Genomic DNA, 22,406 nt, shown 5'->3' on the forward strand with positions numbered 1-22,406 from the left:
TAATTGCTTATCATAATCAAAAGATGCTGTGATGTCATCTTTTCATGACATTTCAAGATGAATGTAAATTTGCAAAGCATAAGAAAGACCAAAAGTAGGATAGTGTTTCATATCTAATTTTCCCTAAATAAACTTCAGGAATTTATTCAATAAAAGAACAAAGATATTAGAGTACACCATCATTATCATATTGCTCTTTTCTTGTGTTCTGGTCATGGGGCTTGTCCCCAAGTTTTGTTGCTCAAAGCTAACATTCTATTACTTGAGGTACAGCTCCACTTCCAGCATTTTTGATGCTTAGCTGGAGACAAAAGTCTTTCTTGCCTGGGCTGGCTTTGAATTGCCACCCTCAGTCTCCTGAATATCTAGGATGACAGACCTGAGGCACTGGCTCCCTGCTATCATTTTGCTCTCATGTAAACATCCTATTATAGCAGAAGTTGATTCCCATATCTGTTGCTTTTGAAACCTGTCATCCTGGAATTCTTTTGTTGACCTGTAAAGCATGTAAGGCACATTGGATCAATGATGTTTCTACACTCTACCTGTCTACACTTGATTCTGAGTCTCAGACCAGTTCTTTCTGGTCTTTCCTTTTGGTTTATATTAAAAATTACTGTAATTTTTATTTTATTTTAAAATGTGCTGTTTTAAATATTCCAGGATTGTTCAAGAAAGAGGCTTGAAAAATATTCTTTTCCAGGTTTCTGTATTTACCTTCCTCATCGAAACTCTTTTAGCACAGACGCTAATTGGTCACAATAAAGGCAAATAAAGGTCTGTAGTTGTTAAGGACAGATGCAACCCCCCCTCCAAATATGTTCCAAAGGGGTTTGGATAAATCTGTGAATGCAGAACCAACAGTTGCTGGGCACTGACTGATATGTTATACCTAAGAAACTAGACTTAAGAGAAATATGGCTATACCAAAGTTAGAGCATGGAAAACATGAGATACTAAGAAAATAATGAATTTCCAACATTCCAATGATCACACACACACACACACACACACACACACACACACACACACTACATACAGGAACAGACTTCTAAATCACTAGTTAGAAGCACTCAGGAAACCACTGTAGAGACTTTGTGCCTCCTATGGCATGCATCTCAACTACCCTCTGGGTCCAGCCAGTGATGCATCTCAGCAAGTGTCACTAGTTTACTATGGTCCCTCCCCAGGGCCTAGACCCTGTGGTGGATTGAATTTCCCTGCCCAGTGGGACACTCACTTCAAAATCCTAAACCTGTGAAGGTTCTTTCCTCTCCTCAGTAACGGGGATAAAAATGAGCTGTGCATTTGAAGCTCTTTCAGCCCCTGACTAGCAGGGGCTGCAACGGCTCAGTTATTATTCTTATTGACCCTCTGGAAGGGAGTCAAAAGACATGTACCTCAAGAACTCACCTCTAGGATGGATGTCTGCACTTGGAGGATCTGTTCATGGCCTTTGAGCTGGCGGATGCAGATTTTGCAGGACAGCTGGGTGGTGGTGGGCGTGTAGCGCTCCAGGGAGAAGGCACAGTGCAGGGGCTGCCGGTTGCTGCTCCACACACGGGAGAAAGGAACTTCCTGCAAGGGAGAAGGAGGAGGGGAGAGGGAATGTGGTTTGTAGAGCCTGAATGGCATGAGCAGAGGCCAGGACTTAATCGCAATAATTACAATCGTGATGAGGAGGTTTGCAGCAGAGATAATTGCCTAAGCGACTTTGGTGGAACTGTTGTAGAAATAATGTTCCCACAGATGCTGAGCAGCACAGAAGTAATTCATGTCAATCCCAATTGATAATATTTGAACTCCACACCACACGGCAAGAGCTCAGATTTCACTTGGTGACACACAACAGTAAGAGAGAATACTATCAAAAATGAATTACTTTTTCACTAAAAATTATTTCCTCTTGGAAGACTCCCATAGTCCATCCTTCTCCTTAAGACTGGGTTAGGAATGTATGTCTTCATTTAAATGAAAATTGTGCTGAGACACTGTCTGACTAGAATGTACTGCCCATACCATTGACTGCTTGTGGGACTGCGTGGGGATTCATATTGCCAGTGGACCCAGGGATAAGAATTAAGAGCTACTACAAAATAACAGCATTATACCATCTCCTAGAGACAACACATATCCAGTAGATAACAGCAGAGTGATACAGTTTTCCTATTCCACATTTGCTCAATTCATCCTCTCCATTAAGTATACACAGACATGACACTGTGTGAGATAAACAAGAAATAATAACAAATAAGGGTTGGTTCTCATTCTCAAGAGATTTCTAGGAAATTGAGTGACATACGCAACTTTTACTAAGTGAGCAGGGAAACAATCCCTTCTTCCTAATTTGTGCTGGTGCCTTGTCACCAAGAAGCTGTGCTCAGGTATGGAACTTTCCAATATGTCTTGGATTTGGCGTCATGCACTGAATACATCTCTCATTCCGACTCACACATGGCTGAGGCCTTTAGCAATGCCTAGTGTGTACCTGGCCCCTAGTGATCCCCATTCTCACTTTTTCCCTCTGTTTCTCACCTCACTAATTTGCTCCTTTATCTATTACTAAAAATATAATTTTCTCCAATACTAAAGCTGAAGGTGGCAAAAAAAAGTCTAATTTCTGGAAATTTGGAGCGCTGAAGTGTGGCTGGTGCTGAAACTGGCAGGTGTTACAAGGCCAAGGGCCATGGCTAAAATTAATGCACTTTGACAAACCATGAGTGACCCACTTATTTTTGAGCTCTAATATTCATACTTGAAAAAAAATATCATTTGCTTTCTAATTTTTCTCTACAAGAAACCTTGTGGATTTCTACTTGGGGTACTTCCTGGAAGAACAACAGGGAAGAATGGATTTTAGACTGAAGTAGAGTTAAGAGAGTTGGTGTTAGAGAGTAAGGGAGAACAAACACAAGCTTTCAGCCTTACCACACACCTGAACAAAGGGCACAAGAATCTGCGGGGGTTTGGTTTTGTTGACAGTTGTTAATTCTGAACCTAAAGAAAGGCAGTAAAGCTTTGTGGGGGGGGGGCAGACAAGGATGCAGAAAGGGGGTACATGTGTGGTATCTTGTGGCATTTTACTGATACTCTCCTGTAGAAAGCGCCATCTTTACCATTTCCAGTTCTTTCCTATGTGACAGGGGCTAGATGTGGAAAAGAAAAAAAAAAAAAAAGAAAACTACATTTGGATTCCTGAACTTAGCAAGGAATTTGCATTTCCATTTTGCTCACAAGAGTCACTCATGCTGGACCTGGCTTAAAGGAGAATCGCAGAAGCTGTCTGGGGTCCTCACAACATCAGATGCCAATGAGCATCACATTGAGGATTTCAGGGTGTCTCAATATCCCCCAGGGATTCCTGTGCTTACATGCTCTGTGGTTTCCTGAAATTCCTCCCCTTGTTGCATTCTACCCTCCCTAGTGGCTTTCTCTAGCTTTACTCTCAGAATTTCCAAAGGTTTTAGATACATTTTAGGTGCCTGCCTATAAGTCTTCTTTGTTGAAATGTCTTGAAAGTTTTCCATATGTTTAACACAAAACAATTTTCCAACCAAATTCTAGTGGACTTTAAGAGGTTCTCTTCAAAGCTGGTGCGAGTTGGGCGACACTGATAGATGCCACCCTTGGGCGCACAGGGAGGCGATCATCCAGGAAAAATGCTAGTGAGACACTGGGCTAAGGGCCACTAAGAAGCTTTATGCTGGAGCACAATCTGTCAGTATGGTCACAAGATAGTGTAAATCCATTTCACTTTTTGTTTACTCTCACTTTATATAGCCACACATACACATGCACACACATTCCCATTTTCTTTCAGTGCAGACAGTTTGACCGCTCTCCGCCTGTCTGCACACACTAGTAGAGGCTGCTCCCAACCTGCAAGCTTCCTAGTAACCCTCAGAGAAATAACTTTTACCTACAACTCTCAAAAATGGTGTTCACTTGTGCGTACTTAAACATTCTGCGATTTCTCCTCCTTGTTGATTCCCTGTGCCTCCCATTTTACAACCTATGAGTAACTTTTCAGTTCATATCTCAGTCTCCCAGCCTTCTCTTCGCTACTGAATGTGGCAAAGTCCCTGCTGCCCACACATGGTTTCCCTGCCAACTCGGCAAGGGCCTACTAACTAATATGTAATAGCTATCAGTCCTTAGCATTCAACTCTCAAGCCATGGAAGTGATCTTATTTGGCTCTTACTTATCTGTAACATTACCTTTTGAAAACAAGATGTAGCCATCTGCCTTATTTTGTCATTCTTCTCCAGCTTTCTTATCTCCATTATACCTTACTATAGCTAATTAAAGTAAGCTACTCACCCATTCCTCTGACCCTCAGTCTCTACTCAACGAGCTTATCAGTGTGTTGGGTTGCAATAGGAGAGGGAAATGGAAAATACTGATTAGTAATTTCTAGGGGATAGCAGCATTATGGTTTCCTTTGTAAAACTCTACCATGAGTGGAAAACACTGATGTCATCAAATTACCTAGTAGGATCTTAGCTGTCATTACATGATCAATGCCTTTCTGATTCCTGCTTTGGTAAACCTTGTCACTTACCTGGCATTCCAAGGCTTCTACCAGCTGTTGTTCTGTCTTTCCTGTTAGTTCTTAAATGAACAATTTTCTCCAAACCAACCAATTTTTAAAATGCCACTTTGCACTGTTCTTTTTTCCAAAGAAAATACCCATGACAAAGTCTTCTGAGGTAAGCAAGTATTTCAGACTAACCAAGGAGGTGTTTGTTTTCTAAAACTGAAATTTCAGTCATTACAGTTTAACAGTACAGATACATTAGCGCTACGGAGGGCCTAGATCAAGGCCCAACTCTTAAGTCTTCTGCATTGGATTTGAACCCTTGGTGATGCTTACTTTTGGTAAAAAATAAATAACACTGGTCATTTGTTTGAAATGGGTGACACAGGATATATTTTCCCCTAAAAATACTGCAGAGATAATCTTTCTTTGCACAAAGCCATGAAAATCAACATTTAAAAAATCCTCTTTTCGGGCAGGAGGGGCGGAATCAGTGAGAACCAGCTCCTCCCAGAAGAACGCCCCCTGCCCTGGCGGGAGGCGAGTCCGGGGATTATACAGAGATGCCCCGCCCTCCCCGCCGGAACTTCTAAACTTAAAACAAAAGCTGCGAGCAGCTACCAGGGGCACGGAAACAACAGAAGGAGGAACAAACAGTTCCGGGGACAGCTAAACGGTCCCGTCACAGAGGAAGCTAATTCCCAGCCCAAAACGGAGCTGCATTCCATAGCTACCTATGCCAAAGAGGCCGCCTCCCTCAGGCAAGCAACTCTTAGTGGAGCAAAACAGGCCAGAGGCGCCACGCTCTGCTGAGTTCACAGTCTAGTCAAGTCCAGGCATCAAAGGCAACGGCCCCACAGCAGACAGAGGAGCCACAGTTCCTGTGACTGCCCACGTCCCCATCGACAGAGGACGCCCAAGGCCTGCCTGCAAGCTGTGCGAACCTCAGAGACCCACGATTGCACCAACAGGGGAGAAGGTCAGAACAGATCCACCCCTTGCCAACTGAAATCAAGTCAAACCAGCCAATCAGGAAAATATACTGCAGTCCATTGCAGAGAAACCAGAGACTGGTTTCTTTGTCTTTTCAAACATTTTTTTTAACTTTTCTTTTAACTTTTCTTTTTAATTTTTTCACACCTGAAACATCATTGGCTGTTTTTTTTGTTGTTGTTTTTTTTTTTGTTTTCCATTTTTACTGGTTTGTTTTATCAAGTTTTTTTTTTTTTGTGTGTTTGTTTATTTGCTTGGGTTGTCCCTTTTCTGTTATTCTCCTTTTTATTTACTTATGCTTCCTTGTTAAATAATTTTTCTCTGTTTTGTGCATCTGTCTTCCAGTATTTTTACTTCATTTCTCTCGTTGCGTCCTCTTCCTTTAAAAATTACTTTCCTATAAATAACACCTACACCCTTTTCTGCTAACTCTCCAGTGTCTGTCATTTTATCAATGTGCTTTCTACTGATTCTACTCTTCTCCACATTTCCACGTCACTGAAACTAAACCAAAATCACCACCAGGCCCCCAATACACTTTACTCTATTCTCTTTACTACCTCCAACTTACCCCCCTGACTTACTGCCTGGACCTCCAGGCTCCATTGACTCCTGGTTATTGGATAGAGGATATCCCAGCTTAATACGAGTGAATCAAAGGGGTTCATAGAGAAAGCCAGTCCTAAAAGAACTTAATATAAAAACAAGAATTGCGTATAAGGTTGTAACAGTAAATAAGTAACTACTGAATACAGGGCCCAGGATCAGATGTTATATTGAAATTGTATTCTTTAGGAACACCAAATCTAACTTTATGGACAGGTATACAAGTTATCTGTATATAATTGTGAAATTGTAAGATTTACACAACAGTGCTTGGTAAGGGCTGCTTTGGGTCTTAAACAGTGCTCACAGGTGCTGGTAGACTGGCATTCCCAATTCAAATGGGCAGAAGAAACACAAGAAAGATGGCAAATAATGAAGTCTTATCCCCCACCCAAAACAAGCAGGAAGCAGAGCAGTCAATCAAAAACATAGAAGAAAACCCCCAAAATGCTCTACAAAGTTTACTGATAAACATGATAAATGAAAAGTTTGAATCACTTCAGTCAATTATGTTAGAGCGTGAGGAGGCAAAGCAAAAATTAATGGAGAATTTCATGGCATCCACAAATAGAAAGATAAGTGAGCTTCAAGAGTCAAATGAAAAGATAGCTACCCAACTTAAAGATTTGAGAGACAACACTCAAAACCAAAGTAATGAAGTTAATGAAGTAAAGAAGTCCATACAGGACCTAAGAAATGACATGGAAATCATCAGGAAAGACCAGTCAGAAGGAAAAGAGATTCGAAATCAAGTAGCTAGCCTACAGTCCCGACTAACTGAAGCAGAGGATCGAATCTCAGGAGCTGAAGATTCCTTAGATTCTATGGAGAAAGATCAAAAATCAATACAAATCCAGTCCAAGCAACAAAACAGATCGCTACAGGAGATTCAAGACACAATCAGGAAGCCCAATTTAAGGATAATAGGTATTGAGGAAAACTTGGAGAAAGAGGTTAATGGGATAGGCAACCTATTTAACAGAATATTAGCTGAGAACTTCCCAAACATCCAGAAGGAAAGGCCTATACAGATACAAGAAGCATTTAGAACCCCAAATCGACCAGACCAGAATAGGACTTCCCACCGACACATTGTGATCAAAACAGCTTCAGCAGAGTGCAAGGAAAAAATAATCAAAGCTGTTAGGGCAAAGAAAACAATCACATATAAAGGAAAAGCAATCAGAATTACCCCAGACTTCTCAGCAGAGACCATGAAAGCAAGGAGAGCCTGGAATGAAGTATACCAAACTCTAAATAAAAATAACTACCAACCAAGAATTCTGTACCCAGCCAAACTCTCCTTCATAGCCGAAGGTCAAATAAAAGTCTTCCACAATAAGGAAAAACTGAAACAATATATCTCCACCAAACCAGCTTTACACAAAATCCTCAAAGATGTACTATACAGGGAAAATAATCAAGATCCCAACACAGACAGAGAAATGAACCCTAATTAGTAAACACTAGATCAAGAAATGGGAAGACACAGTTTTAAACAAGACAGTGATAATGAAAGGAACAAACGATCACCTCTCAATCCTAACTGTCAACATTAATGGACTTAATTCTCCAATCAAACGACATAGGCTCATAACTTGGATCAAAAATCAAGATCCATCTTTCTGCTGCCTCCAAGAGACACATCTATCCAGCAAAAGCAAACATCTTCTAAAAGTGAAAGGCTGGAAACAAATCTATCAAGCAAATGGCCCCCATAAGCAGGCTGGAGTTGCAATCCTAGTATCAGACAAAATTGACTTCAAATTAAAAAAGGTAAGAAGAGACAAAGAAGGTTACTACATACTAGTAAAAGGATCTCTCCAACAGGAAGAAATAACCATCCTAAATATCTACACGCCAAATGCAGGAGCACCCAACTTCATCAAACAAACACTACTTGCTCTAAAAACATTCATAGACCCAAACACAATGATAGTGGGGGACTTTAACACTCCACTATCACCTCTGGACAGATCAACACGCCAAAAACTGAACAAAGAAACCACAGAACTAAACAATTGCATAGACCAACTAGACTTAATCGACATCTACAGAATATTCCACCCAGCAAGGACAGAATACACATTCTTTTCGGCAGCACACGGAACATTCTCCAAAATAGATCACATCTTAGGGCACAAAGAAAATCTGTACAAATTCAGAAGTATCAAAATCATTCCCTGCATTCTTTCAGACCACAATGGAATAAAATTAGAGCTCAACTCATTCAGCCACCACAGAAAATCCCACAATTCATGGAAACTAAAGAACACACTGCTGAACCATCAGTGGATCATTGAAGAAATTAAAACAGAAATTCAAATGTTTATGGACTTGAACCAAGTTGAGGGCACAAAGTACCAGCTCCTTTGGGACACAGCAAAGGCAGTACTCAGAGGAAAATTTATATCTCTGAGTGCATACATCAACAAACTGGAGAAACAGCAACTCAGTAATTTAAGGAAGCACCTTAATTTTCTGGAGAGAGAACAGCAAGCCAAACCCCAAGTCAATAGACGGAAGCAAATAATTAAAATCAAATCAGAATTAAATCAATTAGAGACGAAAAAAACCATCGAAAGAATAAACAAAACAAAGAGTTGGTTCTTTGAAAAAATCAACAAGATAGACAGACCCCTGGCAAACCTGACCAAAGAACGAAGGCAGCACACTCAAATAAACAAGATAAGAGATGAAACAGGTAGCATCACCACAGAAATAACCGAAATTCAGAAAATAATAAGGGACTATTTTGCAAACCTTTATGCCAACAAATTCGAGAACTTGGAAGAAATGGATGATTTCCTAGAAAAAATTGATACCCCCAAACTCAACTATGAAGACTTAAACCTTCTAAACAGACCCATATCCAGTATTGAAATAGAAACAGCAATAAATGATCTCCCACCCAAGAAAAGCCCAGGTCCAGATGGATTCACCGCAGAATTCTACAAGGCCTTCAAAACAGAACTCACTCCAATATTTCTCAAACTCTTCAATGAAATTGAAAGAGAACGTTCACTGCCAGACTCATTTTATGAAGCCAGTATAACCCTCATCCCAAAACCAGGCAGAGACTCATCACGGAAAGAGGACTACAGACCAATCTCCCTGATGAACATAGATGCAAAAATTCTCAACAAAATTCTGGCCAATCGACTTCAACAGGTCATCAAAAAAATCATACACCACGATCAAACTGGATTCATCCCAGGGATGCAAAGCTGGTTTAATATACGCAAGTCAATTAATGTAATCCACCACATCAACCGGAGCAAGGTAAAGAACCACATGGTTTTATCTCTGGATGCGGAAAAAGCATTCGATAAAATCCAGCACCCATTTATGCTAAAAGCCCTGGAAAAACTGGGATTCCAGGGAACATTCCTGAATATAATCAAGGCAGTTTATGACAAACCAACAGCAAGCATAACTCTAAATGGTGAAAAACTAAAGCCATTCCCTTTAAAATCAGGAACAAGGCAGGGATGTCCACTCTCTCCCCTGCTCTTCAACATAGTACTAGAATTCCTAGCCAGAGCAATTAGGCAAGAAGAGAATATAAAGGGGATCCAAATAGGAAAAGATGAAGTTAAACTTTCTCTCTTCGCAGATGACATGATCCTATACCTAAAGAATCCCATAGACTCTACCCCCAAGCTACTAGAGCTGATCCAAAACTTTGGCAAAGTTGCAGGATATAAAATAAACCTTCAAAAATCAACGGCCTTTCTCTATGCTAACAACCCGAAGACCGAGGCTGAAATCAGGAAAGCAACTCCTTTTGCAATAGCCCCCAAAAACATAAAATACCTAGGAATAACCTTAACCAAAGAAGTGAAAGACCTCTTTGAAGAGAACTTTAAAAGCTTGAAAATGAAATTAAGTCAGAACTAAGAAAATGGAAAAACCTCCCATGCTCCTGGATTGGGAGGATTAATGTAATCAAAATGGCAATATTGCCAAAGGCTATCTACAAATTCAATGCAATACCCATTAATATCCCAACACCATTCTTTAATGAAATAGAGGAAGCAATCCAGAAATTCATATGGAACAATAAAAGACCTAGAATAGCAAAAACACTCCTAAGCAGAAAGAACAGTGCTGGAGGAATTACAATACCCAACTTCAAGCTGTATTATAAAGCTATAGTAATAAAAACAGCTTGGTATTGGCACCGGAACAGGCCTGAAGACCAATGGAACAGAATTGAAGACCCAGAATTAAACCCACAGAACTATGCCTACTTAATCTTTGATAAAGGAGCTAAAACAATAGTATGGAAGAAAGATAGCCTCTTTAACAAGTGGTGCTGGCAAAACTGGCTCAACACATGCAACAAACTAAAACTAGATCCTTATATATCACCCTGCACCAAAATCAATTCCAAATGGATTAAAGACCTTGAAATCAAAACAGGCACCCTGAAGACACTAAAGGAAGGAGTAGGAGAAACACTTGGGCTCCTTGGCACAGGACAGAACTTCCTTAACAAAGACCCTGAAAGGCTACAAATCAAAGAAAGGTTGGACAAATGGGACTGCATCAAACTCCAGAGCTTCTGCACGGCAAAGGACATAGCTCTCAAGATAAACAGAAAGCCCACAGACTGGGAGAAGATCTTTACCGGACATTCAACAGACAAAGGCCTCATCTCTAAAATATATGCAGCTGGGGCTGGGGATATAGCCTAGTGGCAAGAGTGCCTGCCTCGGATACACGAGGCCCTAGGTTCGATTCCCCAGCACCACATATACAGAAAACGGCCAGAAGCGGCGCTGTGGCTCAAGTGGCAGAGTGCTAGCCTTGAGCGGGAAGAAGCCAGGGACAGTGCTCAGGCCCTGAGTCCAAGGCCCAGGACTGGCCAAAAAAAAAAATAAATAAATAAAATAAAATAAAATAAAATAAAATATATGCAGAACTAAAAAAATTACCTTCTTCCAAAACAAAACTGCAAAGAACCAATAGCCCCCTCATCAAGTGGGCTAAAGACTTACAAAGAAACTTCTCTGATGAGGAAATGAGAATGGCCAATAGACATATGAAAAAATGCTCTACATCACTGGCCATAAAGGAAATGCAAATCAAAACAACATTGAGATTCCATCTCACCCCAGCAAGAATGTCATATATCAAGAAAACTAATAATAACAATTGTTGGAGGGGATGTGGCCAAAAGGGAACCCTACTTCATTGTTGGTGGGAATGTAAACTGGTTCAGCCACTCTGGCAAGCAGTATGGAGATTCCTCAGAAGGCTCAATATAGAACTCCCCTATGACCCAGCAGCCCCACTTTTGGGTATCTATCCAAAAGCCCACAAACAAATTCACAGTAATGCCACCAGCACAACAATGTTCATCGCAGCACAATTTGTCATAGCGAGAAGCTGGAACCAACCCAGATGCCCCTCCATAGATGAATGGATCAGGAAAATGTGGTACATTTACACAATGGAATTTTATGCCTCTATCAGAAAGAATGACATTGTTCCATTTGTAAGGAAATGGAAGGACTTGGAAAAAGTTATACTAAGTGAAGTGAGCCAGACCCAAAGAAACATGGACTCTATGGCCTCCCTTATTGGGAATAATTAGTACAGGTTTAGGCAAGCCATAGCAGAGCATCACAAGGCCCAATAGCTATACCCTTAGAAACACATAAGATGATGCTAATTGAAATGAACTCCATGTTATGGAAACAAGTGATATATCACAGTTGTAACTACTTTCAACGTCCTATGTGTATGTGTAGTTTCTATTATTGATAATGTTTTGTATCACCTTCCTATGTTTGTACCTACACTATCTCTGTAATCTTATCTGAGTATATTGGAAACCGTGTTTACTGGTATTGGAAGTAGGAAATTCAAAGGGAATACCAAATTCGAGAGACACAGGGTAAAAAAAGAGAAATAACTACAAAAGCAATACTTGCAAAACTGTTTGGTGTAAGTGAACTGAACACCTGGGGGGGGGAGGGAAAGGGGGGAAGGGAGGGGGGCATGAGGGACAAGGCAACAAACAGTACAAGAAATGTATCCAATGCCCAACGTATGATACTGTAACCTCTCTGTACGTCAGTTTGATAATAAAAATTTGAGAAGAAAAAAAAAATCCTCTTTTCTGTCTTCCATGCCACTGCACAAAATTAAACATTTCTTTTTGAAAATCGGAATGTGAGAGACCATCAAAGGATCTTTTTTGTTATTGTTGACTTGAGTTACAGCTGTCGATAGTGCTCAATAAAACATCTGAAAAGTAGAAGAATTAGAACCACTACAATTAGGTCATTTTCAGGGCAATTATCTTTGCTTTCATTTATCAACAAATAAATTTTTAAAGGAAAAAAAGAAAACAAATGCCTTACCCCAATTAAATGAAAACAGAATCACCCACAATGCTCACTGTGTTGAGATGAATAATATGAAATGCAATATGGAGGGCAAAGTATAGCAAAGTAATGGGTGTTTAAAGAATTCCGGAAATGTTTTCATTTTGATTTCCATTATAATTAGGTTCCTAGCAGATGGAGAGAATGTAAATCATATCATAGCAGGAGACAGACACTGTGTTCTCCAAGATTCATAGCATGCTGAAAAGACAGCTGCTTTTATTCTAGGGACGTGACAACCTGACTTTGTGTCTTGTTGGATGAAAAAATAAATAATCAATCGCATACTGCTTATGACAGCAGCCAAACCAGGAGGAAGTAGCTCTGAGGTCCCAGTAAGCTACCAAGAGCAGAAGTATTTATGTACCTCCCAGAGGAGATTTGTTAATTCTATGCAGAGACAAAGAGAAGGATAAGTAAGCAACAAAAATGTATCTGTAATTGTGGAAGAGTCTGCATTTACTTGGGAAGGAAATACAGACTGCAGAATGATTTGCCATAGACATCAGTTTTTCTTTGAACCAAGGTTAGTGAGTGCTACTGAACCCAGATCTCTGAAAACCTTCTGTAGCCTCATCCATCATCCATCATATGTGGCTTCTTGAGCAAGTAATGGTGAATGAATGACACTCCATAAACAAATGCTCCAGAACCTAAACCAGATTTAAAATCTGAGTAGTCCTTCCAGACCATAGGTCTTCATCACCTAGCTCAGGATTGTTCTAAGAATACTTCTCTGAAGATCAAAGGCCTCTGTAGGCAAATGGGCTAGGCCCTGCATATCTTCCTGGTCTCTCCTTTTCTTGGAAATTTGAGCATTCCCAGAAGAAAATGGTAAGGTATCTTGAAAGAGTAGAGGTTGGTGTCAACTGCAATATGTCAGATTCCTGATTTTGAGTTAGAGATAGGAAAAGAGGACAATAATGCCATTCAAAGTTTTCCATGTATGGAGCTGGAAGATGATAGGAAAGCCAACCAGTTGGAGGAAAGCTCTCTACATGTTGTCAGGAATCATCTCTCCGGGATGACATGCAAGATGCCTTGTCAGTTGCTAACCACTAAATCCTAATGAAAACTCACCACTGTTATGCACACCAAGTCTGCCAGAACACACAATGTTCCTCTCAAGGTTCAAGCAGTCCGAACACAAGCCCTCCCAAAGTTCTTCCACCTAATGCCTGAGCCATACACGGCATGGCCCTTGCATCACGAACCCAACAGGTGTCCACACAGGCTCAGGGCTTTCCATGGTAAAGGGACAAGGAAAGTGGTGGAAGGGGTGGGGAAGAGGAAGGGCAAATCAAACATAAAGCTATATTTGGGGTAAGAAAAGTAGAGTGAAAATGAAAATCAGTAGCAAGCCTCCTGATGCAGAGAAAATTAAATTGTTTCCCAGCCTTCCAAGACTCTTTCAAATTATGTTCAATTACAAAAGACAAATATTTATACATGTTCACAAGCTCCATATGGAGCAGTCCAAGCCATTCCAGCAGGAAAGCTTGCTGGGATTCCTTCTGAGCCAGTGCCCTTGACTTTGGCTGGCCCAGTACGTCCTCTGAGGTCAGCAGGCACTTAGCTCCCTCAGCTTCTTCTGCCCAGGGCTCTCTTTGGTATGCCTGGTGTTGGAATTACAGTTTAAGAGCTGCTGCAAGGTAATGGCTCTTTCATCCAAATTTTTATCTTCAAGCATTAAACTTAATAGTTACTTTGGATGGAGTCACTAGCATTAGATTCAGTGAAATGAGGCCCTTATAACCTATAAAGATTAATACAGAGGAATTTGCATGACTATCAGGACTTGTTTTAATAATACTCCAAAGTTCAATTTGGACTGGAAACTTTGAATACTGCTTACTGGAAAGCAAAGACATCTAGGTCTTGCATGTCATAAATAATACATTTATTCATAGAAAAATCTCTCTCCACTAGGAAATCTGAAGAATGTGTCATCTTCCCTCCCCCCACAAAAAAATCCACAAAAATAAAAGACAAAAAACAAACCAGCAAAAAGAACCACTGCTTAGGAACATGAAAGACATTTATAATACTTTGAGTGCATATGAACTATGTAAGATTCATAGTACTTGTAAACTGATTGAATTTAAATTGTTTTGTACAACTGCTTAAAGATATTAGTAATAATAAAAATAATAATAAATATACAGAGTGTGTTAGTTCTTCCCAGTGAGAAGTCTAAAAAGTCAATAGTAAACCATCGCATTCTCCAATTTGCAACTCCTGGACTGTAGAACTGTGAAGGGTTAGTGAGGCCATTGCTTCTCCCTCACAAAATAGTGAGTACTATTGTCTATATGTTGGATTATTCTCCTTCTGGAAAGTGTGTACCTTTGTATAGTATTTTTAATGACAAATAATGCAAAAAATGAAGAGGTAAAACCACAACAGGGCCCTGTACATTAGAGTGCTGGGCTTGAAAAGGTCCTGCGATTCCAGATCCGTGTGCTTTCACAGGAAGCTTTTCAGGATTAAAGCAATGTTCTGTTACATTTAAACACACACACACACACACACACACACACACACACACACACACACACACACACACAGCTCTAGTTTAAGAAACGGATGGGCTGCCCAGCTGCTTAGGCTGACCATTTTTCCTAGTCCTCAGTGGTGGTATCTTGAGGTGGTAAGAGGTCTTTGCACGCTAAGCATGTTCTCAAAGTTCCCATGGACTATCCCCAGAGACTCCATGGCTTCCTGTGATTTTTAAGAACAAAATTCTACTAAGAAGCATATGGAACCTCATATGCATGTATGTTTATATACTTATGAAAGCATTTTCAAGAAACATGATGCCATCTTTACTTGTTGATTTGGTAGTTGTTCTCGAATTCATTTTCCATTCATTTGGTAGCAGAACTTCACATAGGAAAGGTGACATCTCTAGTTCCCAGACAGCCAAAGCCCTCTGCGACCCAAAAATCACCACCCTGAAATACGCAGTTGCTTGTTCAGTGCTGAAGCTGATTAAAACAATGTCTCAGTGGATCAAATTTAGTAAAAAACAACAACAACAACAACAACAAATACATCTTGCTCTTCACTTGTTCACTTGCCATCCTCCACTTACACTGAGCAACAACTCAAACAGCAGAGAGAAAAAACTGTCATTTTACCTGACACACACTCGCCTTTCTTCCCACTTGCTAGAAATCTGTGAATTTATGACAATATGTTTCATTCACTGTGTGTAGCCCAAACTGTTACATCTCTGTGACAGTTTGGAGATGAAATCCATACTCTTGAGGGAGGAGGGCTAGGCGCAGGACCCTCCCTGGGGTGTATGACAGGCTGCTTACAGCAAAGCTGTTTGTGTGAGAAGCCCATTTGCCCAGTACCTGGCATGCAGTGAATGGTTTAATTCTCCAGAGGAATGGAGGGATGTCGAGGACGGAGATCTGAAGACTGAAGGTATTCCCTTTGAAGTGCAGCAACTTTGGTTCTTCCAGTAGCTGTCCACCCTGATGTCTTTCATCAGAAACCACTTCCTGTAGAGGCATAAAAACAGAAGAGGCATAACAATTGCGCCTCAGTTGCACATCCATTTCCACCTAGAGTAGCAAAGACCAGACAGCATAAGACACACACACTTCTTTAACGTCCCCATCTGGGGGGAGCAGGTGTTTCCCGCCCCACCGCATGCACTTTTCTTTTTGCATATGTGTGTGTGTGTGTGAACGCAGGGCTTTCTGATTGATTTGCTCATGTTCTACCATTTGAACCACACCTGCAGAGCAACTTCTTGCTGCTATTTTAGAGACAGCATTTCTTCTTTCTGGGAGGCTTCAAATCATTATCCTCCACATTTCAGCCTCTTGAATAGTTAGCATTACAGGTGTGAGTTACTGGTACCCAGCTGTAATGACTGTTCTTTATTACTTATGTTGAACAGGCTTTTTAAGCACACTATATCTCTGTTTAAACTAAAAGATTTCCTTGTCCTCAAGCAGATGCTAATACTGCTGGGTTGCCCTGACCCTACAGATTTCCTTCTAAGATGATCATAATCAAGGTATCTGTTTGTAAATAGGCTGAGATATCACTATAGGTCATACAAAAAGTAGAAATAGCCCTCTCCACTCTATTCTATTTTTCACTAACAAAGATGTTATCTGATTATTATTATTATTATTAATTGCATGAATAAATGCTCCAGAGTGCATGTTTTTTTGCAGTAACATTCATAAAGTTATTGTATCAAAAATTCAAGAAGAAAATAAGTTATTTATCAAGTTAGCTTTATTTCAGAAATTTAAAAAATGAATTTCTGAGGTGAATACTACTGTATTTCTCTCTGAGAGATCTTTATAATTCTATCAAATACAGATACAACTTACAAAAATTCTACTGAGAAAACATTTAATTGCTAAATTTCTGACAGCATCTTACTGGAGAGATGACAGGGCAAATGAAATAATAGGATACATACACATTCTGTAAAATATTAAATTACTGATGAGTAAGGCTTTCCGTGTTACTGGAGATAGAAGATCTCCTTAAATTCACGTAAAAAAGCACCATTAATTGTCTTACCATCTACTTGAATAGCTAGGAAAAATACATCAGACAACATTTACATAGCATAATCTTTGAAGATTCTACAAAAGCATGAAAGAAGTCAGACAATAAGTTTATATAGACAGTGGAGTCGTATTTCAATTACTAATGAATCTAAACAGCTTTATATAATCAAATCTATCTTTTGTCTAGCTGCAATGACACATTTGTTGTTGTAGTTGTGGTTGAGGTATATAGGACTGAATGGCTTCATGCAAGTACTCACTACAGAGAAACATTATAAACAAATTTGGTCAGGTTAATCTAGAATTCATAATCCTCCTACCTTCCTACTTTAGCCTCCCCAGTGCTAGGTTTATTGTTCTGCATTATCATACCTGTTTTATCTAATGCCATTATTGGAAACACTTCTATTCTCTATTCTTGACACTCTCAAACTATTGACAGGTTGCTAGTATATTTTCTTAGGATGATATGACTGGATTCCTATGTCCTTTTCATCAGCTCTAATAGGAACAGTGTTTTGGGGATCCTGAGGCCAGCAGTGAGCTTACTATAATGATGAAAATCTTCTCTATCTGTACTGTCTGATATGGGAACAGCTAACCATGATGGCTATTAACAAAAACCCTGGAATGTGGCCAAAGTGACCACTCAATTAATTGTTTTTATTTTAGATAATTTAACTTTAAGCATGCACATGTGGTTAGCAATTGTTGTACTGGGCAAGTAATTCACAATTCTGCAGATTGCAGAGTTGGCATAAGAATATAGTACCCATTGTCTAGGCAGGGTAAGGGAGGAAAGAGTATTCTAAATGCATACTGGAGGGCAACAATAGGTCTTGTATAGATTGGGTCACAGATTTCACCTTTTGAGATTTAGTGAATGTCCCAATACAGCTAGCTATACACACTGAGTGTACAGAAATACCACAATCTCTGCCAGGAACAAGCTCACAGTGTAAATGGAACAGTCTATATGACAATATGACATCTCAGTGTTAAGGTACATGTAGCCTAGGAGGTAAAAAAGATGACAGAGGGTGCCTCACAAAGAATGAAAGCGATGACAGGAGTAGAGGTCATCCTAACAGACAGTTATTTTCAAGATGAAACTTGAGTAAGAATATGATTTAGTTATGTGGAAAACAGGCAATAGGCAATGCAGTCAGAAAAGTAAGTGCAGATACAGTGGCAAGACGAAGCTGAGAAGAAAGAGGAGAGTAAAACAATTTTGGCTCAGAAAGATGACATGCCGGGCAGGAACCAAACCATGAACTCACGTTGGTCATGGCAAGGACTGTAATCTTATTTTAGAGTCATGTTGCTTAGGTTTCAAGATATATAATGAATGTCCTAGGGACCATACAATCTTCTCAAAAGACTATTCAAGGAAAAGATGAATGCATAGGTGTCTAATCATATTTCTGTATGGTTTGGGGCAAATTACTTATTTACTTATTTAAGCTTCATTTTGGCAAATTACTTTAAGCTTCATGTGTTTAATGTGGGTTCATTTTTAATGAAGCAAAATAATTAACCTAATATTATATTAACTTTTTTGCAAGCTTACCAACTTAGATGAAGCCAGGCACCCACAGTTCATGCCTGCAATCCTAGCTACTCGGGAGGCTGAGATTCTGGGTCAAGACTCAACATTAGCGTAGGCAGAAAATTATGTGAGACTCAATCTTCCAAATAAACAGTGTTGGTTTTTTTTTTTTTTCTTGCCAAAAGGTGGAAAGGTATGGCTCACGTCACAGAGCACCAGATGAGTACAAGGAACAGTGCTTACTTAGGTAGAACAAGACCCTAAGTTTAAATCCCAGTACTATCAAAGGATGGAAGAAAGGAAGGAAAACAGAGAAGAAGGAAGAGAGGGAGGGAGGGAGGGAGGGAGGGAGGGAGGGAGGGAGGGAGGGAGGGAGGGAGGGAGGGAGGGAGGGAAGGTGGAAAGGGAGGGAAGGAAGGAAAGATGCTTGTCAAAACAGTTTAAGAAGAATGTCGACTCTTCTTATGTACATTAGAACCAGGCTCGCTGGAGCATCCCCATTTTCTTTCAATCCAATTACCAAAACATAAGAAAGTAAGCTGTCATCAAGAAATGGCAGTAACTGATAAAAAAAAAAATCAAGCACGACTTTGTGAAGTATAGGGCTACTTTAATATTTAGAAATCACACAGAATTGTCACATGGCAAGGCACATTAGTGTCAGTGATGAGTGGGAACAGTGAGTACCTTGTTTGAAAGTACCAGTCCACCCTAGACAAATTCATGCTTCGGTTAATTACAGGGAAGACTAAAACTGTGGAGTAGGCTGGAGAATTTCCTTCCAGATCATGCTGCCATTCTCTCTGCCCATGGAAAATTTTTCATTGGCTCAGGATGTCTATATGATGACATAAAGCAGTCTATATTTGCCTGAGTTTTGTGTGCTCTTTAAATTTAACTTGAAATATAGACTGGAGAATACAAGGAATTAAAAAAAAATACATCAACTTTAAATTGTCATGGGGTAAAAGTTCTGCCTTAGGGTGCTCAATATAAACACACCACAATAAACACACCACAATTTAGATTTTGCTTTTTAAGCTTATTACTTTAATCTGCACATGTTGAGCCAACTATATACAATTAATAGTATCTCATAATCTTGCACAAAATATTAGGCAATTATGTAATTCTGTAATAAAACTATTGTTAAAATGAAAAAGCCCAATTATACACTAATCCCTGTATTTACAAATTTGCAAAAGCACAGTTGGCTTTAGAGTTAAAGAAATAAACGCCTATGTGCAAACTTTAAAGCAGAATTAAGCTTGGATTCCTAGTTACTTGGGAGAGAAGAGTTAAAATAGCAGTTTAAGGACAATCTGGCAAACGTTAATGAAACTCCATCTCAAAAATATACTGGGTATATTGTAAGTGTCTATAGTCCTAATTACATAAGAGCCACGGGTAGATGGGTACTATAGGCCAAGGCCAACCCTGGGCAAACACACAAAACCTAATCTGGAAAATAAAGCAAAAAAAGGTTAGGGGCATGGCTCAAGTAGAAACATTAGACCCTGTGTTTGAACCCCAGCACTGCCAGGAAATAGTAACTAAAAAAAAACTGATTGCACTTAACACATATGTATACAACCCTATCCTATGGTTACTCTATTAGATAGTGTACTACATATGTTATATAGCGATCTGCAGCTTTGAATGTTTTCAGAAGACTCTGATGGCTAGTCAGATTTGGACATGAGGAATGCAATGATGCCCTTGATCAGCTTTGGATTGCTCATGTGGTTGGGGGTGTCTTAGCACAAGAGTAAGGCCTGGCAATCCTTTGATTTTTTTTCTGTCTGCTCTGGCATGCCACGTTCTCTGTGAAACCTTTGGTTGTATTGTTTAACTGATGTCTGAGATAATGAAGCTAGAAAATAGGGCCTGGCTGGTTTCCTGTCTATAAAATGCACCTGAAGGCTCTGGATGGTGGTTTTATTAGGCCCTTTACAATTCCTTTCACACTGGGTGTTGCAAGCTATCCAGTTCTCAGAGCCATGGCCAGGAGAAACTTGTGCTTTGTGGCTCACTGAGCTCTTTATGTTGATTTAATGAGACAGGCAGCGATATTCAGGTGTGCTTCAGGGATGCAAAAACAGGCAGGCTGAGTTTACATATTTATGAGACAAAACTGTTTGAACTTAACATACACACACACACACACACACATACACACACATACACATCCACGCATCCATGAAAATTATGTTGCTGTGGTGTTTTCCTTTAAATGCTTTGCGTGAACAATATTTCCCAAGGTTGCATTATTGATAAACACAAGAACTACATCTGGAGGAAATCCTTTGAAATTAGATTCTAAATCCACATTAATGCCAAGTAAGTAATGAGTACCAAGAGGTACTGAATAGTAGAGCTGGGAGCAATGGAGGGGAAAAAAAACGAGTTTCTGAGATAAGATGGGGCTAGTGCTTAGTTTCTTGCTTTCCAGGTGTCAAGGTTTGTTGGAGCTGCTTCGGTGGGGGCGTGTCATAAAACACAATAACCCAAAGCCAGATCTCAAAACGTTACTGCTTGGAAAGCATATCCCCCATCCTCAACCTGTGGTTTGCATGTTTCAAAGAAGGCTACATCAGTCATCACAGGTCTGCTTTCACCAACCACAGTCATGAGTAAGAAGTCACTTTGCCTTTCTCTTCTCACCCTCCTCTAATCTGCAGAGAGGCAACATTTTTATTTTCTTAGCAATGTATTTGAGTTTATTTAATTCTCCATAGAGACAGCTTTAGATGAACTTACTTGAATAGATCTTCAAAAATCCGAGCCTCTCCAGGAACCAGTGGCTCACACCTGTAATCCGTGCTACTCAGGAGGCTGAGATATAAAGGTTGTGGTTCAAAGCTACTTCAGGCAGGAAAGTCATGAGACTCTTACCTCCATTGAACCACTGGAAAACTGGAAGTGGTACTGTGGCTCAAAGTGATAGATCTAGCCTTGAGCGAAAAAAGCTCAGGGACAGAGTGCTTAAACCCCCAAACTAACAAAAAAACTATATTAATCCTATATTAATTATTAATAATCCTATATTAATTATGTCTTAGTTATTTAGATGAGGGTTTTTTTTTGGATTTTGTTATTCAAAGATACCTCAAAGATTGCTCATCAATGCAATCCCATAATGCCAGATGACAGGCAAGCTCTATGGAGGGAAAGAACTAATAACGGACAAGGTACTAATATACTTTACAGGAATATTCTTTGGTGAAATCATTGAGCTGCCTGGTTCCTGCCCAGTTTTGAGAGGATGGAGGAGTTGGGTGTGGAAGCATATCTTCTTACAAGGTCCTGCAGTGAGAAGGTGATCACTTACGTGCATGGAAAGCCATCATTTCCCAGTAAGACATTAATGACAGGGCAGATACAATCATATCCTTCAACAAGCTTACTGTCTTGGTTAAGAGCAACGCTCTGTTGTACTTATGTTTGTTATCATTCTTTATAATAATAACTTTTAGAAGCACGCTTGTTTCTTTCTAAATCACCATCAACATTCATTATAGTGACACTTGAAGTAAATTCTAAGATAGGAAACTTGGCTTTTTTTTTGGGGGGGGGGGGCGGGTATGGTAGTTGTGACAGGTCTTATTATAGAGCCCATGCCAGCCTCGTGCTCTTTCTGTAACCTAGACTACCTTTGAACTTGCAGTCTTCTTCCTCAGTTTTCCTAGTACTGGATGTTAGGTGTGTTCCACCAATGGCCAATATGGGCAATTTCTAAAGATAGGCTCCATGAAGAACTATATACCAACTTTAA

General features: G+C 39.8%; 1 protein-coding gene across 1 annotated transcript in view; it reads right to left on the reverse strand.

The window, feature by feature from the left end:
- Positions 1-22,406, reverse strand: part of Unc5d (unc-5 netrin receptor D) — a 536,818-nt gene that overhangs the window by 18,546 nt on the left and 495,866 nt on the right. Inside the window, exons 14-15 of the mRNA XM_048330402.1 lie at positions 15,898-16,047; positions 1,414-1,578 (exon numbers count right to left, since the gene is read on the reverse strand). Of these exons, the coding sequence (XP_048186359.1) occupies positions 1,414-1,578; positions 15,898-16,047 (315 nt within the window). The remainder of the gene's footprint in view (positions 1-1,413; positions 1,579-15,897; positions 16,048-22,406) is intronic.

This window comes from Perognathus longimembris, chromosome 21 (assembly GCF_023159225.1).
Source record: "Perognathus longimembris pacificus isolate PPM17 chromosome 21, ASM2315922v1, whole genome shotgun sequence".
Lineage (NCBI taxonomy): Eukaryota > Metazoa > Chordata > Mammalia > Rodentia > Heteromyidae > Perognathus > Perognathus longimembris.